Below are 27,995 nucleotides of genomic sequence, written 5' to 3'. Positions count from 1 at the left end.
TATCTCAATGACATTTATTAACAGTCTTTAGTATTTTAAGGCAATACTAGACAGAAAGATTTTATATACATTCAAAGTTAATTTCATGGCTGATATTTAATCACATGTAAGGCAAATGAAGCCATCAGTTAGAAATTCACTTTCATGATTATCGTCTTTCTAGAAAACCTGAGTTAGAATGGCTGCATTTCTTCAATGATATCTAAACCATAACAAAAATAAAAGAAAACAGTTTAACATCAAGTGTTATAATCTCTACAAACATTCATAACATCATTGAGCAAACATTGCAGCATCAATACAGTTGAAGTGAAAGTGACAAGAAAGGACAACAGAGTCCAACATCGTGAAACAACAAAACACAACTCATACTGCTCATAAAAAAACTGAATCTTCTTCTTCATTTGTAGTTCTGGACATTAATACTTGCAAGAAACCTGTGATAGTTTAGACAAGTTAATTTCAAGAAATTACTTTTAATTACTTTTAATTACTTTTAACTCTTTCTCTGAAATTATGAACTTAATTTTTTGTCAGTTTTATCTGAACATGTATCAAAACTGAGCAGTTTCCTGTGAGCTACATTCAAATATGAAACCAAATTCTCCATTTAAAATGTTTAACGGAACATGATAACAGCACCTAAATATGAAGTTTCTAACTTCATGAATCCTGTTAATGTCTGTCTTTAGCAGGCTGCACACAGCCTTTTATGGCAAATCCAATACTGATACAGCATTATTTACAAGTGTGCCATTGAAATGTGCAATAACAGTCACAGTTTGTGAACCTGAATGGGCAGTTGATACTACTCTTTAACTTAAAATCTAAAAGAGAAAATCCCCGCCTGTCATTTAAAAGGGGACAGTTTGTGACTTCCCTGCAGAGATGTCACATAAAGTTAATGTGCTCAACAGACAGAGAACAGTAGTGGTTCAGTCTTCACTGAGGAATAAGTCATTATTGCAAGGAATTGCCCCACCCACAACCCTACAAGTAATATAATTTACTTTAGCTTTACATTTTCTCTTCTGAGTACAATCAACTAAAACTCATACTTTGTTCTAACCAATCATACAACCTGATAATGCCCTGTCAGCTTAACTGGTGCTGGTGTTGTCCATAGTGGCAAGCAGATGTGAGAGCTTGGCCCTCTGGGAGGGAGTGATGTTCTGGCTCATGTGGATGATGCAGTCCATGGCTACTTCAGGGTTGGCCTGCACCAAGCTACAACACAAAAGGACAATACAGAACTAAAATGTAACTAAATAATATGCTTAAATGTATTAGCCAGTGAAAATGTAGCTATACAGTGCATTTAGAAAGTATTGAGACCCCCTCACTTTCTTCAATGTTGTTATGTTGCAGCCTGATGCTACAATAAAAACATTCATTCTTATTTTCATTATTCTACTCTCAGTACCCCCATCATGACGAAGTGAAAACTGAATTTTAGAAATATCTGCAAATTTATGAAATATAAAACTGAAATATCACATTGACATATGTGTTCAGACCCTTTGCAAAAACACTGGAAATTTATCTCCGGTTCCTCCCATTTTTCTGGATCTTTGCTGAGATGTGTACACCTTGACTGGAGTCCACCTGTGGTAAACTGAGTTGATTGTACATGATTTGGTAAGGCACACAACTCTCTATAAGACATATCAGAGCAAAAACCAAGCCATGAGGTCAAAGGAACTGCTTGCAGAGCTCAGATATAGGATTGTTGGTAGGCACAGATCTGGGGAAGGCAACAAAAAATTCTGCTGCCCTCAAGGTTACCATTAGCACAGTGGCTTCCATAATTTTCAAATGAAAGAATTCTGGTACAAAGTTCCTGCAGGATGAACACTGTCCCATCTCTACACAGGATCTCTGGAGTTCAGTCAGAGTGACCATAGCATTCTTGCTCAACTCCCCAACTAAATCCCTTCTCACCCCGATGTCTCAGCTTGGCTAGGTGGCCAGCTCTTGGAACAGTCCTGGTTGTGCCAAACTTCTTCCATTCAAGAACTGTGGAGACCACTGTGCTTTTGGTAACCTTGAGTGCAGCAGAAGTTTTTGTAGCGTCCCCTAGATCTGTGCCTTGCAGCAATCTTGTCTCTGAGCCATGCAGGCAGTTTCTTTGGCTTGTTTTTTACTCTGATATGCATTGTCAGCTGTAAGGCCTGCTATAGAGAGGTGTGTGCATTTCCAAATCATGTCCAATCAGTTTTATATTTTTCATAAATTTGCAAATATTTCTAAAATTCTGTTTTCACTTTGCCATAATGGGGTACTGAGTGTAGATCAATGAAATTGTTTTTATTGTAGCAACAGGCTGCAACACAACAAAACTGAAGAAGTGAGGAGGGCCTTTTTAAATACTTTTTGAATGCACTGTTGACTTTGGTCAAGCCTGCTGTGTACTGTTCTGTATTGAAAAGCTTACCATCAACATTAAATTATTAAATTAATTTGTACACACATAATTTATTATTCAAGACCATCATCATATGGGATGTGACACCACGCCATTGATTGTGGCATAGTAAGAGAAGATGGTGGAGATGAGAATGAGCCACAAAATAATATGTGACTGTAAGAGTGTGATCATGTCTGCATACCTGCGGATATGTTTCAAGGTGTTTTCTCTTTTCAAGTACTTGATGTTGTCTCGGATGGCTGATCGAGTGCCATCCTGCTCAGACAAATGTTTCTCGAGCCATTCAACTACTGTTTTGTTGTTATCCCAGAGGTAGGCCTGTAAGAGCAGATGGAACCACTTTTAAAACCCTCATTGTTTAGCAAAAAATATGAACAGTTTTTAAGTAAATGCACCACAACTTTCCACATTTAAAACTTGAATCTGAATACAGTCTATATTCCAGTGCTATATTCCAGTGGAAGCTCACCTTGACTGTGCCCTCTGTTTCTACAAACCAGCGTCGCAGCATGGACTGCATATGTCCATCACTGAGGTCCTGATTGGCCTGCAGAATCTCACACTTCACCACCTGCTCCAACAGGAGGCGGCGCAGACGCCAGTAGAAGAAGGTCCGCACATTCTTCCAATCCAAAATATCCTTTCAAGAGTAGAGTGGAAAAAGATGGAAGAGTTAGAACTGCTGTTCAATGTTTTCTTTTCAAATTTACACAATTTGTCCTTCTTGATAACATGAAGTTCACTCACAGTGATAACACCTTTCTCCTGCATCCTGCCTGGGGTGTCATGGAGATCTACAAACTGCACTGCCACCTGGTGGTAGATGGGCAACAGGAACTCCTCTCTTGCTTTGAGTTTTGACTCCAGCTCTTTGCTCTGTTTGTCAGATAGCTGAGGGGAAGCTGATGAAGACAGAAGATATGAATTAAAGTTCTGAAAGTAGCTATATTTCAGATCAAATGAAAATAAAATAAGCATTTATTTGAGTCAAGAAAAAGAAAGCCTTTACCGAGCTGCTCAGCCAGACTAGCGTAGACTGAATCCAGTCTTCTCATAGTCTTAAGCAGGTCCTTCCTCCTGAATTTGATCTCCACTGTACCCTCAGCCTCTAGCACACCACCTCTGAATAACCAAAAAAAGAAAGCAATGATGAGAAACAAAACAGAAACTAGTTACCCTCTCACACACCTGCTGCTCCAGTTAAAAGGCTTAGCATACCTGCTCTCCCTGTCTGCATAGAGCTCCATACATAGTGGGTTGATGGTAGGGTCGATCACTACCCATGATCCTCCTCTCAGCTCAGCATGTGGAGGGATGTATACCAACACCGGCTGGCGGAAACCACGCAGGGCATCCACGATGTAAGCCCCAAACTTCAATATCTGGTCATACATATCTGGGAGCAAAATAGGCAAAAACATTTTTTAACTTGTAACTTATAAGAAAAGATCTTTCACAAGATGCACGTAAGTATTCATTTGTTACCTTTCATTCCACCAGAGAAGCCCCTCCAGTTGGCAAACACCATGAGAGGCAGACGCTCGCGGTTGAAGTCGCAGATAGCCTGAGCTGTTTTAAACGCTGAGTCTGGAAACCAAACTTGACCAGCCTGTTGTAGTACCTGACATTAACACACAAAACATCAGTCAGTATCAAAAATTGGCATACAATATCTTTAATGAATTGACATATGGCAACATTCAATTACCTTAGACTCTGAATCCAGGTTTGCAGGATCTGCTGGGACTGTTAACTCAACTGTGCGAGTTTCAACAGCGATGACACCAAGGGGAATTCCTCCTAGCCTGTTTTCATTCAACAGAGTTTTAAATCATTTTCATATCAAGGTTTGGAAAAATATATTCTGCAAGTGATCATTAAGGGCAAATATATTTACCGTGCTCTGCCCACTACCACAGTTTGAGCCCACGACCCCATGATCTCCATGAAGGAGCCATGGTCAAAGAACCCGCTCTGCCAGGCTCCTCTCACAGCTAATGACAAAAATGGACAAAAAAGAGATCAGCAAGGCTGAATACTGAACTCGAACAGTTTCAGAGTTTCAGTCTTGACACATTTACCTGGATGAGGTCTCCCAGCCAGCATCCAGCGGGGGTCATACGGCGCTTTTGTGGGAGTAAACTCTATCTCCCTGTCGACTGGATCTGTAGTTGCTAAAACAGGCACAGGGGAGTGTTTGTTCTGCAAGGAGGAGAAGAAGAAAGACAGTTTGAGGTCTGACATTTTATTCAGTTAATATGATAGACCTAAAAGCAACGGTGCAAGACTCTGACTATTTCTGACATTTTCTCTCTTGTTTGACCATGAAAACAGATCAGAGTTTGTCAAACTGTTCACTTCTGCTGCCCTGTAAAAATATTTCATTTTATTCAACAGCTAGATATACAAGCCAGCATTAAAATTGACTGGACAAAACAGATAAACGTGGTAACTAATATCTGTTCTTGCCACATCTTTTGGCCAGTGGTTGTAAACAATCTTGTGCAATATGGGTATGTGCAGTATGTGTGGTTGCATCTTTTATCGATATGTGCAACTCAGTTCAAACAAGGTCTATTGTTGTCATTGTTATCATTTATTACTTGGATGTTATTATCTGGCAGTTTGAATGAATGTGCGTCGCTTTGGATGAAAGCGTCTGCTAAATGACATTGTAACATTGTAACAGTTTAATGTGTACTTGGAGTCCAAGACAAATTTCCCTAATGGGACGATAAAGTGTATCATATCGTATCATATCGCATCGTATCGTATTGTATCATATCATAAACAGGGCTGATATTGGCCGATACCAATGTTTTGGGGGGTTTTTTAAGATGATTTTTTTAGGCCTTTTGCCTTTATTGGATAGGACAGGCAAGAGAGAAAGGAACTAAGGAGAAAGAGAGCCAGGGAAGACAAGCACCCAACATGCAACAAGACTAGGAATCGTCCTAAGACTGGTGCGATGAAGACTAAAGCCTCAGCATATGGGCGACTTCACTAATACGGCACCGGGTCAATACCAATGTTAAGCTGATGCATCAATGCATCCCTAGATTTTCAAAACATTCAACTAACCTTTGGCATATAGGAGAGCCACTGGAGGATGGTAAAGACACCTTCAAAATCATCAGGCACAGTGCTGTGTGTGACTCCATTATTGTGCATGATCTGGATCCCTCCCAGCTGGTTGTTGGAGGTGTAGACCTCTCTGCCTAAAACCTGAACAGAAACAAAGACAGCTAGCGCTATGGAAGCTTTATTTACTTTAAAAGCAAAATATAAATCCTTGCCTCTGTTTTCATTTTTACTGAATATATTAAAACTGATAACATACTGAAGTGTTAGTGCAACAACATCCTGCTGCAGAAGAGATTATCGCCTTCATTTATCCTCTTAAAACATCTCCTTGCCTGAAGCCAACAGTAAAAACTGAGCTTTCAACAGATGTTACTTTTTGATGGGCTCTATACACAAACTTATTTTCTTCCACTTCATTTGCTTTTTGCTTCATTTGTTTACATATTATTTGCCTGTTAAACAAAATCTTATCAAAACAAGCTTTTTGCAGATGTTTTTTTTTATTCAATGAATGTTACTATATTGATTAGATTGGCTTTAAATGGACCAACAGACCTTATTGAGAGCACCCGCTCCAGTCAGGATAATGTGAGAGTTTTCAACCTGAATCACTCTTTGTCCCAAACGGACCAGATACGCTCCGATTCCAATAGCTCGACATGTCACCTGTAAAAGGGGAAAAAAGTTGACTCAAAAAAAACCGTCCCAGAATTACACTGCTCCTCTCCCTCAAATAAATCTGATGTATATTTTCTCACCATACTGATTGTAATGATCTCATCATAGGCATAAGATGATTCCCCAGCTATCATGCCAGAGCCTCGCAGGTTCTCAACCCCAAGACCATCGTCCTTCCCGATGATGTCAGTGATGATGTACCTACAGTGATGAAGAACATAAAAGTGGGAAATGTGTTTTCCTGGAGAAACAAGTCAGGAGTATTGGATATTTCAATGAACTGCTTTATTAGAGTGAATAACAGATGACTAGCTGTACCTGGACTCTCCACCTTCCTCTACATGGTGACAGTGAACGGCGTTTGTTGAGCTGATGCGCGTGTAGTCCTGTGGTGTCAGGTAAAGGTACTTGAAACCCTATAATGCAAGGAAAACACATAAAAAAATGCACAAAACCCTTAGTATAATTGCTAAATCCATGTGCATATGTCACTATGTTATAATATAAATATAAGCAGACTCCAACTTTAGAGGTCACCTTGTAGGGGTCTTTGGGTTCAATCCAGGCCACCTGGAACATGTGTTTGATCTCTTCAGCCAGGCCAATGCGTGCTCCACTGTTTGCGGCGATGTAAATACGAGGGATCCCCTCAGCACGTGCAAGCTCAGACGCCTTCAGGAACAACTCGTCTTCTTGAGGACCAAATGACCCGATCATGTGAGTGATGTCATTGCAGATTACAATGATGTCTCTGCCCTCGGAGTACTCTGGTGTCTTCATCTTCATCCTAAAGGCAACCATCCCCACCTGGTGAAGAGTGGTTGCAGGGGTTATCAGAGTAATTTAAATAGAGCAAGCACAACCATAAATGCTCAGAATGAGGTCCTACATCATTGTCTCCAGGCAGACGGTTCATATTCACAAGTCGTCCTTGTGGGTCCAGGACCAGCTCGGTACACATCAGCACATCTTTGGGGCATTTGTCCCCTGGACCCCACAGCTTAAACAGTGCCTGTGGGAAGATTTCCAGGCTCAGTCAGAAACTTTAAGAGAGAATCAAAATCTTCTTGAGTGAGCCATCAGTACCTGTCTGAACATCTCAGGAAAGTCGTAGACGTATGTTGTTCCCAGAGTCTGAGCCTGGAAGCGTTTGGCCTGCAGCAGGTCTTTGGTCACATAGGGAGTGTTGATCAGCATGCCGTGCAGAGGGCCCGGCTTGTCTCCATAAGACTGGAACATGATCTGAAAAGAGAAGCAAGAAAAATGAAGCACTGGTTCATCTGATACTGATGATGAAACCTGAGAAAAACCTCACAGAAGGAATCCTTTGCAAACTATGTTAACTTCTATTTCACAGTTTACACATAACAAAAACTTTGAAACTTCAGTCCTCTTTCTTACCTGGCCAGAGCTCAGGTCAGTGACCTCCTTGTACAGGCTGATGTCGAGATAATATCCAGACTCATTTGTGAGAAAAAGGCGGATGGGAATGGCGTTCCCTGTTGGCGTCAAACGGATGTTGATCTTCAGCTCAGCCTGCAGCACTCGCAGCTTCCAGAGACGGCTGCCATAACGCATCACCATGGAGCGAACAGACTCCTCTATCTGAGAGACAACAGGGAAGGACATGAATGTAAAATGATAACACAGAAATAAGTCAGTAATCACTGAACGTAGGCTTCAGAAAGAATGTGCAAACACTGACTTTAGAGGGGTCCATGATGACAGTGGGGACAAAGTTAAGGAAGATGTGGTTGCAGTCGGTGCGGACACTTGTGTTACTGAAGGCCACCTCCAACTCATCCATGGCCTCCAACAGAAGACGCTCTCCTTCATTTTGAAGGTATTCAAAGGAGGCTTCCTGTGTGTATCAACACAGTTTAATCAGCCTGTAATCTTGGGAAAAAATTTTCTGAAACACATCTAGAACTACTGCTCTCTTACCTTTGTGATGAGATCTGAGTGGCGGATGATAGCTCGGATGAAAAAACGATAGTCTGTGACTTCAGTCCCCTCTTGGACACGAGCAGCACCGAGGTAGAGGTGCATCTTGTGGTTGGCACAGGGAACAGCTGTCAGGTCAAAGTTCCTCATGCGGTTCAGCTCAAGCTGAAACGCTAAAGCTGGCTCCAGATTGCGATAAATACGATCCTCCTGAAACTGTGGAGGAACACAGATTGGAAGGGTCTTTTTCATCCTCTTACAGCTGGGATCTGATAGGCAGTTTTACACTTAGAAGGGCTATCAAATATATAATGGGAAAACATACCCCATCTCTTGCTCTGAAAGTGAAGAACTTGGGAAATTCTCTCTGTAGAAATCAAAATAATGATCAGAAAGCATGCAAGATTATTTTATATGTGTGTACTTACAAAAGCAGTTGCACTGGCAGCAGAACTGAAAACAAAATACTACAGCTACACTATGTCAAGACAGTAGCTGAATCACATTTCAGTGGAAAAAGTAGAGGAGGAAGGCATTTTTACAAGGGATGCACAATTTAAGGTTTGGCAAAATGCCAATCGGTCCAAACTCATGTTAGCCAATACCCCAATGATATATATTCACATCTTTTTTATTGTAAAGAAAAAGTAGTCTCTCCTACTTTTCAAAACAACAGTAGGTTTACAGGGTGGTTCCCTGTGACAAATCTGACAAGGTACTTGAAAAAACATTCTTCTCAAGTGCAAAAATTTAACTAGCCAAGGTTGGATCTAATAATGGCAAGAACAGGAAAACAAAAACAGACTCAAAAACACTGTCAAATGTGTGGTAAAACTGCAGAGACCCATTTGGAAGAGCTCTCTTGCCTTTATAGAGCCAGAGTCACAAGAAAGGCCAAAGTCACCCCTTTTCTTGTGCATACAGGCATTTATTCTACTGGCATTATTAATAACTTGATCTGATCGGTCTTTTTAAACCGTAGTGGCATACATCTGCATGTTTGGAAACCTCTGGATTCTGCGTATGTATTGCTGTATGTTTTTATTTATTCTCTGCTGGTTATAAAATGAATTGTCCCTTGGGGATAAAAAGGTTTACCTTTACCATAACCTTGAGTAGGTCTATTGCTGAAATAACACTAATATACAGCTTCATCATGTAATAAATATTTATGGTATGTTCTGCAGATATTTACAGCCAATACTGGTTGTAAATACCTGCAAACATTTTTATATGTTCCAATTCTGATAACATTTGAGCTTCTAAAACAATCACAGCACAAGTATTTGACAAGAGTTTGGGGAGAACGGCTTACAAAAATTCATGACAGGACAGCTGGGCAATCCTCTTTTTATAATCTCTAGTTTAGTCAAAGTTAAGCCAACCAAAGTCATTGATAATATAAAGGTTAAAGTTCGTACTTATTAAGTATATAACCCTGTTCAATATCTATTTATTTATTTAATACAGCCAATGTTTGTCTCAGCTGCAAATTTTTCTCTTATTTCCTTTTAATAAATCTTGATAATTCTTCATTGCCTTCTCATAAGCATATAAAATACAGAAATGACATTCAAATCACTGGTGGGCCAAAGACAAACAAACAAACACCTGCTATACTTTCTAAAATTGAGGTGAAATTACCTTCTGTGCAATCAAAAATGTGATCCTCCTGATTCCATACTCAAACAGCACAGCTTTCTGTAAAAGGCACCATGCAAATATAAAATCACAGTAAACACAATATTTTCAGCCATGTGAATCAGTCGTACTAAGAGTCAAGCTGACCTTTGATTGGGAAAAGGCAGTGAAGGCTGTAACCAAAGCGTCGTCATCCTCTGTGTCTGCTGATTTTATGGACACATTGATGATGTGGATGGGGTTCTCCCTCGTATTCTGTTGGCGAATGAAGGGATGTTGTTGTTGAAAACAGTCATTTTACCAGTAATGGTGGGACTCTGGCACACCCATAGTTCCCACCTTGAAGTTCTCTTCATCATAGAGACTGGAGCAGGAATCTGAGAACGGAGCCATCTCTAAAAGTGGCTCTGCAAAACTGGAAAGAACTTCATCAAAATTCCTGCAAAGGACAAAGACAAACATTGGTCTTCATGCCTTTCACAATAAAAAGAAAATGGTCATTAAAAATAAAAATAAAGTAGACCTTTTGAAGTCATCAACACACTGGAAAGCCACCATGGCGCCCATACGCTGGCAAGGTGGAGAGAAAGCTCCCTCCAGGTAGAGCTCACTGCTCTGCCTCCTCATCTGAAACTGACCTGATGAACTGACTGGAACAGGAACCCTGAAATGAGACAAACAGGGAAAATAACAACAGGACAGGAATACTGAAAGCTTAGATGAGGAGGTTGACTTTGAGGGAAAAACAGAACAGCCACATGTACAAATATTCTTACAGACAGCAATTAAAGAAAGTCTGGATGCTTCTATCTAAAAAAAAAAAAAAAAAAAAAAAGCATCCAAGTACTACCAGCATCATATCCAACTATAATCACATACAATTGAGGGGTACAGCTAACAGTTTGAATTGGAAGGGATAATAAATTACTGTTATTAAAGAGCAATAAATGCCAGATCTGATTTGAGAGTTAAGAGTAAAGGCTCCATATTCAGCATCATTCAATAGAATCGCAGACTTGAGGTTTTTAAGAGGAACGTAGACTTTTAAGACGTTGCTCTCAAAAAGCTCAGATTCACTTTTTCGGTTGAAAGAAGCAAGAGTATGAAACGTATGGAGAAGCTTGGCTAAAAAGTTAATTAAGAAGGACTTGTTAGAGGAGTCCTTAGGCAGGAGTTTCTGGTTTCACAGGACAGAAGAAGAAAAGCAACACAGTGCATTGGGCATGCTTCGCCGTGACACATACACATGATCAGGTGTTTGGGCTGCTTGGGAGGAGCTTTACTCTACCTGTTCAGAGTAGGGCTGCTCCCTCTGAAATAAGATGATTGACAGGTGAATATCAGCAGTGGATGATCAGAATGCACCTCTACTTTGAGGCATAATGATCTGATAAAGCAGTTCATAAGACGCTGTGCAGAATCAAATAAATGTCCTCTATGTGAATACATCATCAGTTTAAAGTCAGCCTGAAGCAGTAGCAGCAGCAGCTTTGTACAACCCTGTTTCCAAAAAAGCTGGGACATTGTGTAAAATGTAAAGAAAAGCAGGATGTGCTTACTTGCAAAACAGTGAACCCTTTTATAGATAAGGAAAATTACAGCCCCCCCCATGAAGTATTTCCTAGGTGCTGTTGAAAAGCACAAGGACATTTTTAAAACAGCTTTTCCAAACATCCTTATTTTAGTTTGGATGTCTTACTTCTTTTACTTTGCTCACAGAAACAAAATGATGTCACAAAAAAACAAAAACTACCAGGGTCAAAATTTATAGCCCCCCAATGCTATAAGTCAACCGTGTCTCCTTTTTGCTGAATAACATCCTGCAGTCGTTTGTTGTAGTTTTCAAGTCTCAGACACATCTCTAAGTAATTCCAGCCCATTCTTCTTTGGCCAATCTCTCAAGCTCCTCCAGATTTGATGGTCGTCTGGTATGGACCTTGGTCTTCAGTACACCCCAGTTCAGTTCAGATTTTCAACAGGATTCATGTCAGGTCTTTGTGCAGACCAGTCATTAATGTTCACTCTGGTCCTCTGAAGGTAGTTCTTCCCCAGGAGCCACAGATGTTTAGGGTTGCTGCTGTGTTGACAACCCAGACCCAATTTTACTGCTGACTGCTTGAGGTTTTCTTTGAGAATCTTCAAATATCCTTCTTTCTACATAACTTCCACTTTTACGAGATTCCCAGTTCCATACGCATTGAAGCATCCCCACAGCATAATACTCCCACCGCCATTTTTCACTGTGGGGCAGAGTTCTTTAACCCTCATTTTTAACATTGTTTTACAAGCTTTGAGCATTACAGAGTTAAAACACATCACTGATCAACAGTGGTTTATGCTATGCCTCTACAAAAGTGTCAGTTTTAAAGGGGGGTTATATTTTTGACCCAAATATTTTTTGGTTTTTTGTGAAAAAACTTTTTTGCTTTCTGCAAAGTAAAAGGATGTAAGCATCCAAAATAAAACAAAGATGCTTGGAACAGCCATGTTAAAAAATACTTGCTCTGTTTAACAGTTCCTAGGAAATATTTGGGAAACAGAAATTTTCATATGGGGGCTAACAATTTTGTCCTCATCTGTGTTTACTGAAAATATCTGTGTTTACTGAAAATATCAAATGCTGAAACAAAGAAGAAAAGAACTTTGGAAAATTGAACATCCACTTTGATTTTGATATCAGCAACGTGTTTCAAAAAAGCTGGGACAGGGTTGACTTAATACCAGACAAGCTGAAGAATGGTTAAAGAAAATGAAGATAATGCAAGTAAGAAGACCCCTAACTCTTGAGATCCTACAACAAGCAAGAAAGGGACAAACTTTTTTTAAACTTGTTGCTGGCATCAAGTTTGAAATTAGCATATCGTGAATTTTCTCATGTTTACCATTTGATATCTTGTCTTTGTGTTATTTTCAGTTAAATATTGGGCTTGCTTATTTTGAAAATCACCCCACTTGGTTTTATTTACATTTTCAACAATGTCCACATTTTATGGAAATGTTATTGCACTGTTAAGTACAGAAGACAAAGAAACAGTGTAGTTTATCATTGTTTTTAGGAGGAATATCAGTTATTTTACTACATTACAAAAAAGTCGAACACACAGGTCCAAAAAACATGCACAGAACCCATAAACAGGAACTTATCAATGATTTAACTTTTGTTGATATTGTGAGGGCTGAGTTTTAAGAATGTATATTCTTTATAAAAGCTACAAAATAATGCACTTCTCTTCAAAAACTCTCAATCTGGCTCAATGATCTCTAACCAGACGACTGCACGCTGCCATCAACACAAGTAAAACATCTTTAGAGATCTTTAGAGTGACATACAAAGCCTCTGGAGCTGTTTTAAGACAAATATCTGCCAGATTTTTTATGTGCAGCACCTAAAACATTTTACCTATTGGGATGTGATGACGGCAACATGAACTGGAAGTCCACAGCACATGTCCCATCCTGCAGCTGATGATGCTGGATGCTGTTGAGCTCATAGGCAATGTAAGCTCTGCGCACATACACCTAGAAGTAAAGAAAGAACAAGAAATCATGGGGAATACAGAGAAATAAATACAACAAATAGAAGGGAATTGCACTTGCAGTACCTCCAAAGCAGCCATGCAAACCACTTGATTGGAGTGATAGAAGAAGTTGGGTAAAACGTCAAAAATGGATGTTTCAGAGAGGATGAGTTTCTGTGAAAAAGAAAAGCAAGTCATGTTATTCATTACATACTCCAACTGTAAAAAAAATAGTATGAATTTTGAAAGGACTTTCTAAATATGTGGTTTACCTTTAGGTTTTCGGGACAAAACTGGTGGCCATACATGTCGATGGCTGAGAGAAAGATGGACTCCACCTGGTTGTGCCTCAGTTCATATGATGGTAAGTGAGAGGCTATCAACACCTAGGACAAATGTATTAAGGGAATATTAAGTCAAGGCTTAAAAGACCTAATATAGACATATTTTTACTTAAATGGAGCAGAAGGTCTTGGATGTTACCTGTCTTGCTCTTAATGCCACCTTTGAATTCTCCATCTTGCTGAGCTGCGTGAGCTCGTTCAGAATGGCCATTAGCTCATCTGCCAGTGTGGGATCGCGTCCACACAGTTGATCCTGCAGAGCGTACAAAGAGTCTTTCACCAAAACTGAACCTTTAGAGGATTGTTTCATTAAAATTCCTGGTTATTAAGTTAATAAATGCCTTACTATAAGCATTGTGACGAGGACATTCTTCTTGGAGACCTGAGCGTGAGAGAAGATGTACTCAAGCACAGGAGTCATGTCCGGCTTGTACTGCTCTCTCAGATTGATTACACACTTGTCATAGTGAGCTGTTTGGGAGACGTTAAAACTAAGTTAGGTATGGCTTAGTAACAAGATAGAAATATGCTTCATCTGGAGTTTTTACTTAAAGGTGAGTGAGTGAATTTCACCTTGCTGAAACTGCATCTCTACTTGTAGGTATCGCTTCAGCAGATCAAGAACCACAGACTTCATGTAACCACGAATCCCACTTCGGTACCTGGACCACAAAGTATATTAAAATGTGCGTCAATTAATTCTTCACCAATATCTGTAAGTATGTTACATATTTCTGCTGCATGTGGCCAACCTCTGCACCAGCTGAACGATACTCTGAGTGTTCATGAAGAACACCTCTCTGTCAGCCTTCCTCTGTAACGTTGCTGCATGGCTGTCCAAGATATTTGCAATCTGCAATTAATAATAATAAACATCTATTATCTTAAAAGTATTTATTGACCTTCAGAGAACCTAAAGACCTGGGTATCTTTCTTACTCTTTGACTGGGAAACTGGCAGAGGACAGAGGTGATATTGCTAGCATATTGAGCCATGACTTTGCGGATATCTTTCTCCACACCAGGAGGAATGCGACCGGCCACACTCGTCATGATCTCCTGGAGTTCTAACAGTGGCAGCGAGGGGTCCCGTAAGGTCTTCATCAGGGTAGCCACCCACTGTTTCAACTGCAGACAGGAATACAAACATCATATAAAGAAATGTGACCATATGTAGCAGGAATGTGTAGTGGATGAAAGACGGTTATGCTTCTACCTTGGTGCTGAAGTAAGGTTCTTCAAGGCAGTAACCATCCATGACTTTAAACAAGTTTTCAAGCACGCTGTGGAACACCTGGTGAAGCTTTTCTCCAACAATAGGCAGAGGCTGCTGGGGTGGCAATGTGGCCGTGTTGAGTTCCACCTGTAACAGGAGGAAAAACCAACAACAACAAAAAACAAAACATAAAAAGTCCAGACTCAGTGTGCAGATGTATGGGTGAAGTATTGTACTAAAGTAAAAGTACAGTTATTCTGGTAAAAATGTACTTAAGTAGACGTAAAAGTATTGGTCTGTGAATTGACACAAGAAAAAGTAAAAAATATTACATTTAAAGTTTACTTGAAGTACTGAGTAGTTACTGAGAAGTTGTTCAGTAAAATATGATCTCTCCTTTACGAAATTTGCTCAGAAAAAATGAAACCTCTATAATCATAAAGTTTAATAATAAATTTTAATACAATTAAACTCATATAGAGTTTAATTCGACAATTAAAAAGTGTCCATAATGGGTCACACTACACACAGTTAAACTACACTTTTGAAATAAACATTTTACAATATGACAGAGCTGCAGTAACTTCTGAAGATCTGTGGCAAGGTGGGTTGCCTCTGGCAAGAATGAAGCAGCCAGTTGCATTGCAAGGCAATGAATACTGTCACTATGCATCCCGGCGTAGGGACACCTAATGGGAACTCTAATTAAGTGGATAACTTCACTCATAGTGAAAATGTGTCTCATATTTAAAAAAAAACAACAACAATCCACCAGAAACATGAGCAAAAGAACCCCAGCAGCCATTAACTGTTTTGGGTCTGACATGGATTCATTTTCTCACTATGTCTTACTGTGTAGTCAACAGTAGTGGAAAAGTTACAAGAGTATTGTACTCAAGTAAAAGTGGTTAAAACCTACTTAAGTAGAAGTTAAAGAGCTGATTTTAAAATGTACTCAAAAAAGTACATGTACCCCTAAAAAATACTCGTGTAAAGTAATATGAGTAAATGTAATTTGTTAATTTCTGTCACTGGCTAAAATAAAGGCTCATATGACATTGTCAAGCCAGGAACTTCATATCAAGATCATTTTATATGGTCCCTTTAGGAGATGTTTTGATGCAGATACACTTACCCGGTGTATACTACTGGGATCATCCAGGTCTATTCGTGCAACCACACAGCCCGGCTCCAGAACTGCTCCAGGTCTCTTGACAAAGTAGATACAACCAGACTGCTGCACAGTCAGTGTCATCACCATCTTCATCACCTGAAAGCACAGCATAAACACAAAGTTAAAAAAAGAAGCATTCTTAGAAGAATCAGTTTCACCTATATTTGCCACAATCACCTCAATCTCTGCATACATCTCTCCTCCACAAATGTGACCTCCATCCTCGATCATATACTGCAGCAGTTTACCAGCAGAGGGTGACCTCAGCACCGTGGGGTCCTTCTCCTTTTCAAATACACAAGTCTTGTTGCCAACTGTGATTCGATAGCTATGGAGACGAATCAATCAGAAAAATAGTAAAACAAACAGATAAATATGGATCTACTGATGTTAATGTTATGTAAATTTAGACACTAGTGAACTCTATTTTCTCTTAAAATAGAAAAAGATGAAGCCCAGCCCTGTTGCTTCCTTCTCATTTTTAATTTAGGACACTGTTCAATCAGAAACCCCCCCCAAATAACCCAACAACTTCAACAGCAATTTTCTGTTTTAGTTTTAGTTTCAACTTCTTGGTCGATGCTGCAAACTACTTACAAAGCATTCAGGACACTTGCAGCATTAACCAGGAAGGCCACTTTTAACAGCTCTTTATTTGAAATTCTCCATGAAACTATAACAGTGGCTTACATTTTAGAAAATACACCTTATGGCATGCAATTTTATCAAACACATCCCTGACTTTAAACAAGAACATGGCAACAGTGTGGGGTGAAGCTGAGCAGAGCGTCCCCTCAACTTGTCACGGCAGCTGCTGTGACAGACAACTTCTGTTACAAGTAAAAAAATTAAACATTTTTCTTTCTTTGAAAACTGTTGGAAATTTTAGGTAATGTTAGTTAGAAAATACATCTTAAATAAGTGCAAAAAATCCTACATTTTGTACCTTTGAGAACACTTACCTGTCCACCTCCTCCTTCATGTAAGTGGTGTGGCTGCTGCCATCATAGGACAAGAGCAAGCCTCCATCGCTCAGCCTGTGGACGTCGATCTCGATGTTTGAGCCGTTCATTATGATGACATATGTGGTTGGAGATTGGCGAGCCACCTGCAGGCAAGAATTATTTGTAGATCTTAGACACAGTAAGAATTTGTGTAAATAAGACTCATACTGTATGTAGGAAACAGAGCAGGAACCTTGAGGCAGAACTTGACTCCTTCATAAATCAGGTCCACACTGACAGAGTTGAGGAGACTGGCTGCTGGAAGCACTTGGCCTCTGTAAAAGAATTAGAAACTTATCAGGAAAGTAGAAAACCACAGTAAGAATTATAGTGAGACGAGTGTAAGAAGGGACTGTATCCACTGACCTCTCCAGAGAATGTAAATAGTCAGACATGCTTTTTCTGAAGCTGGCATCGGCAACATGCAAGGCCCCACAAACAATCCCAAGCATTGTGTCTGGTCTCTCTGCCTGCAAAGAAAACATTTTTATCCCATCATTATATAACATGTGAGGCTAACTTTGGTGGCTCTGAGGTTACTCATAGCACAAGGCTGTTAGTCACCTACCTGCACTTTCTCTGCTATAAGGTGATCAAGCCAGCCAGTATCTATGTCGTTGTTTCTGAAGCTTTCTGTCTCTAGCAGCTTAATGAGGTATTCTACTGTGGTCCTGAAGTCACCTCTGATGGACAGCTCCTTCATAGCCACCACCATGTTCCTAAAATACAAAGTACATGCACTTGTACTTGTAAAGTCATTAACGCGATGAAATTTCAACCATTTCTTAATATTATATCATGGCAGTGTATTGCAGAGCCTATAAAAATATTCACCCCTTGGATTTTTATCCTTTTATTGATTTTATACATCAATTATGGTAAATTTAATTAGGCTTTTTTAAGGCTTTCCCATCTCAGCTGCTGAAGCATGTATCTCCTTCAGAGTAGTCATAGCTGTCTCTCACTAGTATTCTTCTTGCACGGTTACTCAGTTTTTCAGGATTGCGTGATCAGAGCAGATTCACACATGTGCCATATTCCTTCCATTTCTTGATGATGTATGTAACTGAACTCCAGGGGTTCAGTGCCTTGAGGTAAAATTTGTATCCATTCCCTGACATATACTTTTCATTAACCTTTTCTCTGAGTTGCTTGGAGTGTTCTTTTGTCTTCATGGTGTAATGGTAGCCAGGAATACAGATCAACCAGCAATTGAGCCTTCCAGACACGGTTGACTCTATGCTACAATCATGCAAGACACATTCACTGCACTCCAGTGATCCCCATTTTGCTAATTGTAAGACTACTAGCACCAGTTGATTGGAACTCTGCTGAATTAGGTCAGTCACTATAAAAGGTCAAAAAGCAAATTCCACTGACCATGACTGATTTATAGAATCAATAAAAGGGTAAAACATCCAAGGTGGTGAATAGTTTTATAGGCACTGTATAATTTCAACATAACTATAAAATTCAACCAAGATTTATTTTAAAGTTACATTTGTTACTAAAACATATTATCTTTGATTTTATTTACCATTGTCAGGTTATTGTTCTGTATTAGGCCAGAACTTTTCTTCCTTGTGATGCTGAGTACTCAACTATGAGCAGATATCACAGCATCAACAGCACAGAAACACAGACTTACGAAATAGCCTCTTCACGGTTCTCTCCCCAGGAGAAACAGTGTCCAAACTGTGAGTCTGCAAATTCATGGAGACCACCAGTTGCCCCCACGCTAAAATAACCCCAGACGTTTTTACTGCTGCGGAAGTTCAGCTCCTGCACAGTGCCAGAGCTGGGTTTGAAACCCTGTAAAGGAGAGAAATAAATCAGTGGTACAACATTAAAGATTGTTAGAAATTGACATGTCTGGTGTAGTGATGAAAATGAGCTTTACCTCATCTGGGTTCTCACTGGTGATCCGAGCAGCTATGACATGCCCTCTTGGACTTGGTATGCACTCTGGAGTTTCAAAGTTAATGAAGGAATCACCCCATGGAGTTTCTCCATAAAGCATGCGGATGTCTTTGATTCTATACAGTGGAATACCCATTGCAATCTATCAGAGAAAAAAATAATTTTGTCAAATTGGATAGCATATCATCTTGTTATACTCTTTTATTTAAGGGAAAGTTTAAAATTTATTCCTCTCAACATCCACCAGCAAAGGGTTTACCTGCAGCTGGGCAGCAGGCAGGTTAACATCTCCAATCATCTCTGTGCAGGGATGTTCCACCTGCAGGCGAGGATTCAGCTCCAGGAAATGGAAACTTCCATCCTCAGAGAAGAGATATTCCACAGTGCCTGCACTCACGTAACCTACCATCTTAGCAAGTCGCACAGCAAACTGGACCAGAGAGGAGACAAAACATCAAATCTCCACAGAGAAACATGGTTAAGGCAGAGAAATAAGCACATGCAGTGACTTAACTGACCTGCTCCATTTGCTCAAATGTTGAGGGAGCAGCTATAGTGGCAGGAGCCTCCTCAATGATCTTCTGGTGCCTCCTCTGGATGGAGCAGTCTCGTCCAAACAGAGAGATGGCGTTTCCATACTCATCTGCCAGTATCTGAACCTCAAGATGTCTCGCATGCTGAGCCAGCTGCATGACGAAGATAGGCGAGCCGGGAACCTCCGTCTGAACCTGCAATCAGCAAAGAGAGCTGTAAGCTGTTGGAGAAATAAATAAATAGTGAGGTCAAAATCTCAAAGAAGACAAGCATTAAGCTGTAAAATTTAAATGCAAACCTGTCTGAAGGAACTTGTAAAATCCTCTGAGCTTTCAACCTTGCGGATTCCCTTTCCACCTCCACCCTCCGATGCCTTGATGACAATTGGATAACCAATCTTCTCAGCACCCTGCAAGCAAACATGTCAAATATCACTTATAATAAAAAGACTTTCACTTGCAGGGAATTTGAGAAGGAAATGTGTGAATATTGTATTATCTTGAGAAATTTGCTAAATATGCTTACTGCAAGCCCATCATCTACATCCTGCACACAGCCTTTAGTATAGATCTCTGGAGGAACACTGATAACATTCCCCAGTCTTTGGTCCTCCTCTGCCCACTCCACCCTCAGGCCTGGAGCATCAGGAAAAACAAGGATGCAACATAAAAACTATATAGACTTTAACGTGCACAAATATGAAGTTAAAATAATCACAATACAAGGTCTGCATCCTGTATCCACAGCACAGTTTGAGTTTCTATACAGTATGTGATTTGAGACTGTGCAGGAGGTAAAACATCACCTGATCCGCTCCATGGTAGTGTGGGAATGTCAGCACTCTGAGCCACAATGGAAGAAGCTACTTTATCCCCGAGAGCCCACATGGCCTTACTGGGCGGTCCTGAGACCAATGTAGACAAGTGACAATTAATTCCGACACCAGTTTATATAAACCAAATAAAATAATGCACTTTTTTTGTATTTCCATCAACTGGAGTTTACCTAAAAATGATATTCCTGCTTTGTTCAACAGCTCAGGCAGTTTGGGGTTTTCTGAGGCATGACCCCAACCGGCCCACACAGCCTGCAAATAGTGGTAAACATAGACATGTAATCATTTATCACTGGAAAACAAGGTCAAAGAGCACAAAGGTTGCGCTCAGGCCAGAGGGCAGAAAAACACTTCTGTTTAGACAAATACTGACGCACCTGCACAGGGATTCTTTTTGCAATGTCCACTATCAGCTCTACATTGGCGTAGTTGTTATTGTTTGGCCCACCGGGTACTGGCACATAGTGGTCCGCCATTTTTATGTATTCTGCGAGGGGGGGAAGCAAGTGTTGATTAATAATGATCAGCTGGACTAGATCAATAAGTAACTCTTTCCTCTCACTCTCACTGAGATAGCTACTTCATAATAAATGCTGGGCAATAAAAAAACATGATAAGAATCAAGATCACAGTGACCTGCATTTGCTTTCAAGTCTTCAGGGGTCACCATCACCACAAAACGGATGGTCCTCTCATTGCGAAACATTTCATAGGACCAGCGACGGATAGAGCGCATGCATTTGACTGCAGCAATACCGTTGTTTGCAATGAGCACCTGGAATATAAACAGTCAAGTGAGGACAAATAGAGACAAAGTTTGTGTTCATTAAACAAGAAAAAAAAAGTTTCCCAAGAACAAAAGAGATTTCCTATCTTACTTTTTCAATGACCCGATTGCCACCAAACCTGGTGACAAACTCCGCAGGAGAGGCCACGGTGAAGTCCCTCTGGAGATCCATCTTCCTCTGCTCCCGTCCTTTTTTCACCAAGTGGAGACCAGACATGCTAGGCCTGCAGTGAAAAGCTCATCGTTAGCCATCTTGCACAACACAATAAACACAATTACCTGAGTTAGCTACCTTTAGTATGTTAAAAAAAAAATCCAGGAATTGCATGGAACATTTTTTTCCTCCACAAGTAGAGACCTGAGCAGACAAACAGCTTCAGTTCTCCTAGCATGAACACAACAGTGTGAGCTACAACCTGCAGCTACAACAGCAGTGAAAATCAAAACCACAGTCAAAGTTCAGTCTCTCTCCTCAATAGAAAAGACAGACTGTGGACCAGCCCATGTATTCCTGAGCTTATCTGCACACTAACACTGCTGAACCACTGATGTGCTCACACAACCATTCATGGTAAGGAGTGATCTAAATGAGCCACAAACTGCAGAAATTTAGCTGGTACAATCACTCTGGGTTTCTTTTTTTAACAAATGTTCACCAAGAAGGTACAGTAAAAAGAAGTGCTTTATCAGCACAATGCATGGAGAAAGCAACAGGTGCAAAACAATGTTTGCAACAGGTACAGTAGTGGAAGTAATGGATCAAATAAATACAACGCACTTAGAAGCACATCAGTAGGAATGCATGGAGTCAACAAGAAATCACACTGCAATTACCCTGCATTACTTTGATTTAAGTGTTTATAGTAAATAAACAGTAATTTTAACTCATGTTTAAGCTTTGCTGTGATTTATCCAATTTTTACACCACAGAGAGATAATGATGCAGGTTATTTCTACATAGCAGTGGTGGCAACACCTGTGTATATGGAGTTCAATGAGGTCTACTAGTCTGTCCTTGTACAATCATTTTTGCATGGTTCAGAAAATTGTACATTTGATAACAGTTATCTTATCATAAATACAGCAAAAGCAGTGGGTTTTAGAGTCACAGGGTCCATTTTTATGACACAAAAGTGGATCATTTAGGTTCTTGTGATAAAATGAGTAGAGTAAAATGAACTTTGCCAACACACTGATTTTATTGAAATTACTCATACCTTAAATAACAACAATATTATAGCACACTAAGTAAGGTACATTCGAAACTGTGTCAACAATTAGACAGCAAAGCAAAAGTTTCCATGTTTGGAAATAGTACATACCATGACAATCAGCCGGCTCAAACCTTGTACCTTCCAAAGTCTTGTCACGATTGCACCACGAGCCTCTTCACAGTATTCCTGTCCCATTTTAAGATATGCCTGAGCAACAACTGTGCTGTATCAGGGAGATATATCGTGACGCTGGAGTTCAATTCTGTCAGAGCAGACCTGAACTTTAAACTTAACTCCTGTATTGTGCTGTTTGTTCAGGAAATACAGATTGCACTCTGCGATTGAGAGCACTTTTGATAACCTTTACCAGCACTCTGTAATGCACGCTCTACTTTCTGATCTCTGTCCTGGACGTGAGGCATGACGGGGTCGGGTCTAATATAACCAGATACATACCTTACTGAACAAACAAGGAGCATCTATTCATACACATGACTGAGAGGCTAAGAGGAGAACAGCATGTGCTAAAACATGCTAGCTAATTACTCCTCTACTTCATGAGGAAGAGGTTATTCTTGTCTGAAGGGTATTTTTTTATTATTTCCTCAAACTTTTATGAGCAAAGGCACGCTCTGTTCAGTTACATAACCACAGTATGGCCACATGAGCGATCCTTCCTGTACACTAACATCAGCAGAAGTTTCAACAGTGTCATTTCTGCCACCGAACAAAGTAATCATGGCTATTTCCATTCCTTTTTCATTGTTTTCTGCAGTCGATAGCAGAAGCCTGTGAAAGCTGTCTACATATCAAACACTGCTGCAGAAGTATCAAGTTACAACCAAGAGTATCAAGCCTTTTTTGGCACTTACCTTCTGAGATAAGGGAACAAGCCATCTCCCTCCATTATACACTCGACTTTTTCCTACATGCCTTAGCAGTGTAACCAAATTTTGAAATCTGAGACCAAAACAAAGAGTCCTCTACAAAAATGCTTCCTCCCAGGCTCTCCCCCTCGAGTTTCCCCTCCCACATGTGCAGCAAAATAATTCACAGATCCCGTGTGACAGATCACAGGCTGCTGGTTACAAATAAAAACAGAGGCAGGGCCAGCAGCAGAACAAAGTGTTCATTCTACTTCATAATAAAAAGAAAGAACCATATGCAGGCAAAAACACAGCCAACATTGCAAAAGAAGAAACAAACAAATGTTTCCACTTGAGTTAAACAAGAAAGAATCTTTATCACCAGCCAAAAAAATTGCTCTAAAGTTCAGGCTTTGTGTTTTTGGATAAGTAAACTGAAGCATGTCAAGTATAACATGTCTTCATGCACCACACAAACCATCTGACCCATGACTGCATCATGCACAACTATTCTGTACCAATTAAAAAACCTCTGCATTATACAGGCTGCTAAAAAAGGCTAAACAGTTGAAGATTTGATGCAGTTTTGTTGCCGTGTTGTGACCTGGACTCACACTACAGTGTTCAAAGTCACTCGGTTCAGACTCTTGTTCCAATATTAGACTCGGACCGTTTGGCATGCGACAATGACACAGGTCAGTTTGTCAGGTGATAACACAAAGTGAGTGGGAGCATAACAGCATGTCGGCAACATTTGCACACACAACTGGACGGTTCAGACGAGTCCCTCAGACTAAAGGTTAACTTTGAGGGAAAAAGCTCAATATCAAAGTCATGGGCAAAAGTTAGAAGTCATGTGAGGAAGTGATGCTCACCAAAGGTGGTTCATATTAAATTAACTTAACTAAATCAAGCTCTTACTTGATGCTGGAGGAGCTGGATTGTGATGCTGCAGAGGACGCCTGCTGAGTTGAAGACTTGGTCGGTGGGTGAGATGAGCCGCTTGGAGGTTTGGTGACCAGAGGTTCCTCGTCTGAGGAGTTGTCCTCTGATGCTCCCAAAATGAACTTGAGGCGGTCCCTCGCCTCGGGCCCGGAGCTGAGCATCGGAGCAGCAGCTCTTAGAGGCTCCTGGGTGGTCGCCTGCGATGATAGCTCTCCTGAATTTGACTCAGACGATGCCTGCACAGCCTCACACTCTTTTGTTTTGACTTTGAGACCTGCAGAGGCGCCATCAGCCTGCAGATTGTCAGACTCATTGTGTTTTGAGCTTTTGGGAACTGCTGACAGGGAATGTTCGCCTGGATAAGGAGGCCGTGTGGCAGGTAAACCCTCCTCTGCTGCGGGAGGAGATTCTTCTCCTTTCACGGGCATCGCTTCTGTCCAGGTATTAATTTTCCACAGTTTGAACAATATCCATAGGATTAATCCAGAAAGTGCAAATGGGAGCATTCACTGACATCCTCCTTAGACTGCATCAAGAACAAAGTGGACATTTTAGTTATTATTAGTGATGACAGTAACGTCTACATATGGTGTAAATATATCTTTTACCTGGCATAACACATAAGTAAGCTCAAAAAAACTTTAAAATTAACAACTGATGAAGCTCACATACTTTAACATATATTCTTATATTACACACACACAGACAAAATTGTTTGTACCCTTCCCATAAAGAAAGAAAAAACATAACTGTTACTCAAATAACTTGAAACTGAAAAAGTAACACTAAATAAAAATGTACTGAAAATTAACTAACGAAAATCAGACATAGCTTTTGAATTGTGGCTCAACAAAATCATTTTATAAACAAGCTAATGCAGCTGACCAGGACAAAACTGAAGGTACCCCTATAAAAGAAAATAATTTGACCATAGTGATATGTTAGGTTTGTCCTCTAATTAGCATCACAGGTGTCTTCAAATTTGTTATCAGTCAGTCGGACTATTTAAAGGGTAAAAAATTGGCCTTGTGCTGTTTGGCCTCATGGGGTGTACCATACTGAACATGGACCACAGAAAGCTAAGGAGACAGATGTCCCAGGAGATTGGACAGGAAGCTATAAACAAGCATGTTAAAGGTAAAGGCTATGAGACCATCTCCAATCAGCTCGATGTTCCTGTGACTACAGTTGTAAATATTCAGAAGTTTAAGGTCCACAGGACTGCAACCAACCTCCCTAGATGTGGCCTCAAGAGGAAAATTGATGACTACCTGAAGAAACGGATAATACAAATGGTAACCAAAGAGCCCAGAACAACTCCCAAAGAGATTAGAGGTGAACTCCAAGGTCAAGGTACATCAGTGTCAAAATGCACCATCCACCGCTGTTTGAGCCAAAGTGGACTTAATGGAAGACCAGTGAGGAAGACTCCACCGTTGAATCAAATCATGAAAAAGCAAGACTGGAATGTGCCAGAATGCAAATTGACAAGCCACAAAGCTTCTGGGAGAATGTCCTTTGGACAGATGAGACAAAACTGGATCTTTCTGGCAAGTCACATCAGCTCTATGTTCACATATGCAAAAATGAAGCAAACAAAGAAAAGAACACTGTACCTATTGTTAAACATGGAGGAGGCTTGGTTATGTTCTCAGCCTGCTCTGCTGCATCTGGCACAGGGTGTCTTCAATCTGTGCAGGGTACAATGAAGTCTCAAGACTATCAAGGCATTCTGAAGCTAAATGTGACTGCCCAGTGTCAGAAAGCTTGGTCTCAGTTGCAGGTCACGGGGCCTCAAACAGGTTAATAACGTAAAACACAGTTAAAAACACCAAAGAATGGCTAAGAACAAAACATTGGTATATTCTGAAGTGGCCTTCTATGATCCCGGATCAATTGAATATCAGTGGAAGGAGCTGAAACATGCAGTGTGGAGAAGACACCCTTCAAACCTGAGAGCTGGAGAAGTTTGCTCACGAGGAGTGGGGCAAAATACCTGTGGACAGGTGTAGAAGTCTCATTGATAGTTACAGATAACACTTGATTGCTGTGATTGCCTCAGAAAGGTTGTGCAACAAAATTTCACATTAGGGGAACCATTATTTTTACTGATTCTGTTGAACCACAAGCGAAGGCAATGTCTGGTTTTCATCAGTTAGTTATTTGTAAATTTTTATTCACCATTACGTTTGTCAGTTTCAAGTTATTTCAGTAATCACTGAGGGTTTTTCTCTTTTTATCTTAAGGGTACCAGCAAATTGTCCATGTGTGTATCTCAGTGACCACATCAAACATTTTGTCCTTAATAGAGCTCTACTGTAGGTGCTTCTTAACAGCTTGGTGTCTAATACACATCCTATCTATTTCTTTATCCAATGTTTATCCAAATAAAAGACTTTAAAACTATTTCAGCTACACTGGATGCACTATTCTAGTCTGAAGACATTTCTTTTCAGTCAAAGGTGAGATGCCCTCTAAGGACTGGGCATGCTGGGAAATTTGATACAACATCAGTTGGACTACTGACAGATAGAGAAAAGTAACAAGGCACTACCTAAGTCCAAGTCAACCCCATGAGAACACATTTTTGACAGTTAATTTCTTAAGTTTTAAGTTAAAAATGAAATGTTGGAATAAATGCCAACGTTTTCAATGTTAATCCTCACCAACCACTTGATCAAGATGTTAATGCGGTTTACTACACCAGCAGGCCTAGTAAGCTACATTTCCCAGCCAGTGTCCAGTGCACAGCCAGTCTGTGACAGCTGACATGAATGCCAAGTGCGGCTGCTTCAAATGGGGTAAAGGTCAGCATGGAGGGAATAAAGGATGATGAGGAGGAGGCACAAACATCCCCACAAACAGCAGAGAGGGGCATCTGAGGACACCCCAATCAAAGACAGAGAAATAAAGATTATCCAGATGTTCAATTCAAGTTTTAAAAAAGGATAAATAATCCCAAACATAGGCTTATAATCAATAAACAACATGTAAGAGCTTTTCAGTGCAGAAACAAGGACACAGTTGTCCTCTGGAGCTGCTTTTGACTTTGACGGAAACCAAAAGCTGAGCTATCACTTTTTAGATGAAGCTCTTCAATTATGAGTATTTTCTGATTAAATAATTACTCAGTACCTTAAGACTGAATGTGTAGACTTATATATATATATATATATATATATTTTTTTTTTTTTTTTTTTTTTTTTTTTCAAAATCATTTGTACTCCCAGTGAGTTTATATTAAAAATATCATTCAGCTTATAAATAAAAGTGCGATAAAGTGTGTTTACTCTGGCTCCTGTCTGACCTCAACCGACTGTTAAAAAGAGAACTAATGTCACAGACTAAACGTGGCTTTACAATTGTAACTTATTATAATACACGTCATTAAATCAAATATTTTAACGGAAATACTTACCAAATATGGAATAAAGCAGGATGTTCGAGCAAGTGTGAGATTAAAACTGGACAAAGCTTCAGTATTTTCCACCAAAAGGAAAACCCTCATGCCTCGTAAAACTAGCTGGTGTTAGTGAGATAAAAGAGGCGTTTAAAGGTTAAAGTTGACTCGTGGAAACGTAATTTACACTCACCCCAACGGATAACGGTGAGCACAGTTCAGCCGTTGTTGTTGTAGCTGCAGTTCAAACCAGGCTAGCGAGCTAGCTGACAACAAAACCACTGGCTGTTTTTCATTTCTTAAAACAAAGTTATTCTGAATTAAACTCCATACTTTAATGTCTCTTAATCTCAACGGACACCTTATATTCGGAGCAAACGATGTGTTTGGAAGTATTAATGACAGCAACAGCAAATGTCAAAACCACCTACTACCACTCCACTCTCGCTGAGCCCCCCACAGCA

At 40.1% G+C, this 27,995-nt stretch overlaps 1 protein-coding gene across 8 annotated transcripts; it reads right to left on the bottom strand.

The window, feature by feature from the left end:
- acacb (acetyl-CoA carboxylase beta) lies at nucleotides 1-27,995 on the bottom strand. Of its 8 annotated transcripts, XM_041788547.1 has the most exons (55): nucleotides 27,550-27,995; nucleotides 26,798-27,009; nucleotides 24,108-24,657; nucleotides 21,198-21,330; nucleotides 20,956-21,094; nucleotides 20,697-20,806; nucleotides 20,490-20,571; nucleotides 20,290-20,388; nucleotides 20,010-20,119; nucleotides 19,783-19,893; nucleotides 19,469-19,678; nucleotides 19,210-19,380; nucleotides 18,931-19,092; nucleotides 18,679-18,842; nucleotides 17,599-17,749; nucleotides 17,397-17,500; nucleotides 17,224-17,305; nucleotides 16,989-17,134; nucleotides 16,204-16,354; nucleotides 15,988-16,122; nucleotides 14,853-14,999; nucleotides 14,576-14,764; nucleotides 14,390-14,490; nucleotides 14,211-14,299; nucleotides 13,984-14,108; nucleotides 13,777-13,890; nucleotides 13,566-13,679; nucleotides 13,378-13,467; nucleotides 13,176-13,294; nucleotides 11,064-11,087; nucleotides 10,299-10,439; nucleotides 10,115-10,214; nucleotides 9,923-10,030; nucleotides 9,779-9,835; nucleotides 8,460-8,501; nucleotides 8,135-8,350; nucleotides 7,896-8,051; nucleotides 7,592-7,795; nucleotides 7,277-7,432; nucleotides 7,080-7,202; nucleotides 6,728-6,997; nucleotides 6,509-6,606; nucleotides 6,271-6,391; nucleotides 6,068-6,178; nucleotides 5,510-5,653; nucleotides 4,510-4,630; nucleotides 4,326-4,422; nucleotides 4,137-4,233; nucleotides 3,914-4,049; nucleotides 3,647-3,824; nucleotides 3,438-3,550; nucleotides 3,176-3,330; nucleotides 2,898-3,068; nucleotides 2,610-2,746; nucleotides 1-1,227 (listed from the first exon to the last, which is right to left on the bottom strand). In XM_041788547.1, the coding sequence occupies exons 3-55, from the start codon at nucleotides 24,635-24,637 to the stop codon at nucleotides 1,101-1,103; spliced, it is 7,281 nt and encodes a 2,426-aa protein (XP_041644481.1). In that variant the 5' UTR covers nucleotides 24,638-24,657; nucleotides 26,798-27,009; nucleotides 27,550-27,995; the 3' UTR covers nucleotides 1-1,100. The 8 variants fall into 8 exon arrangements, with proteins under 8 accessions (XP_041644481.1, XP_041644480.1, XP_041644482.1 ...); XM_041788546.1 differs by lacking the exon at nucleotides 26,798-27,009; XM_041788548.1 differs by lacking the exon at nucleotides 26,798-27,009 and having other exon boundaries at nucleotides 27,725-27,995.

The sequence above is a fragment of the Cheilinus undulatus genome, linkage group 5 (genome assembly GCF_018320785.1).
Source record: "Cheilinus undulatus linkage group 5, ASM1832078v1, whole genome shotgun sequence".
NCBI lineage: Eukaryota > Metazoa > Chordata > Actinopteri > Labriformes > Labridae > Cheilinus > Cheilinus undulatus.
This window is presented reverse-complemented; position numbering and strand designations above follow the sequence as displayed.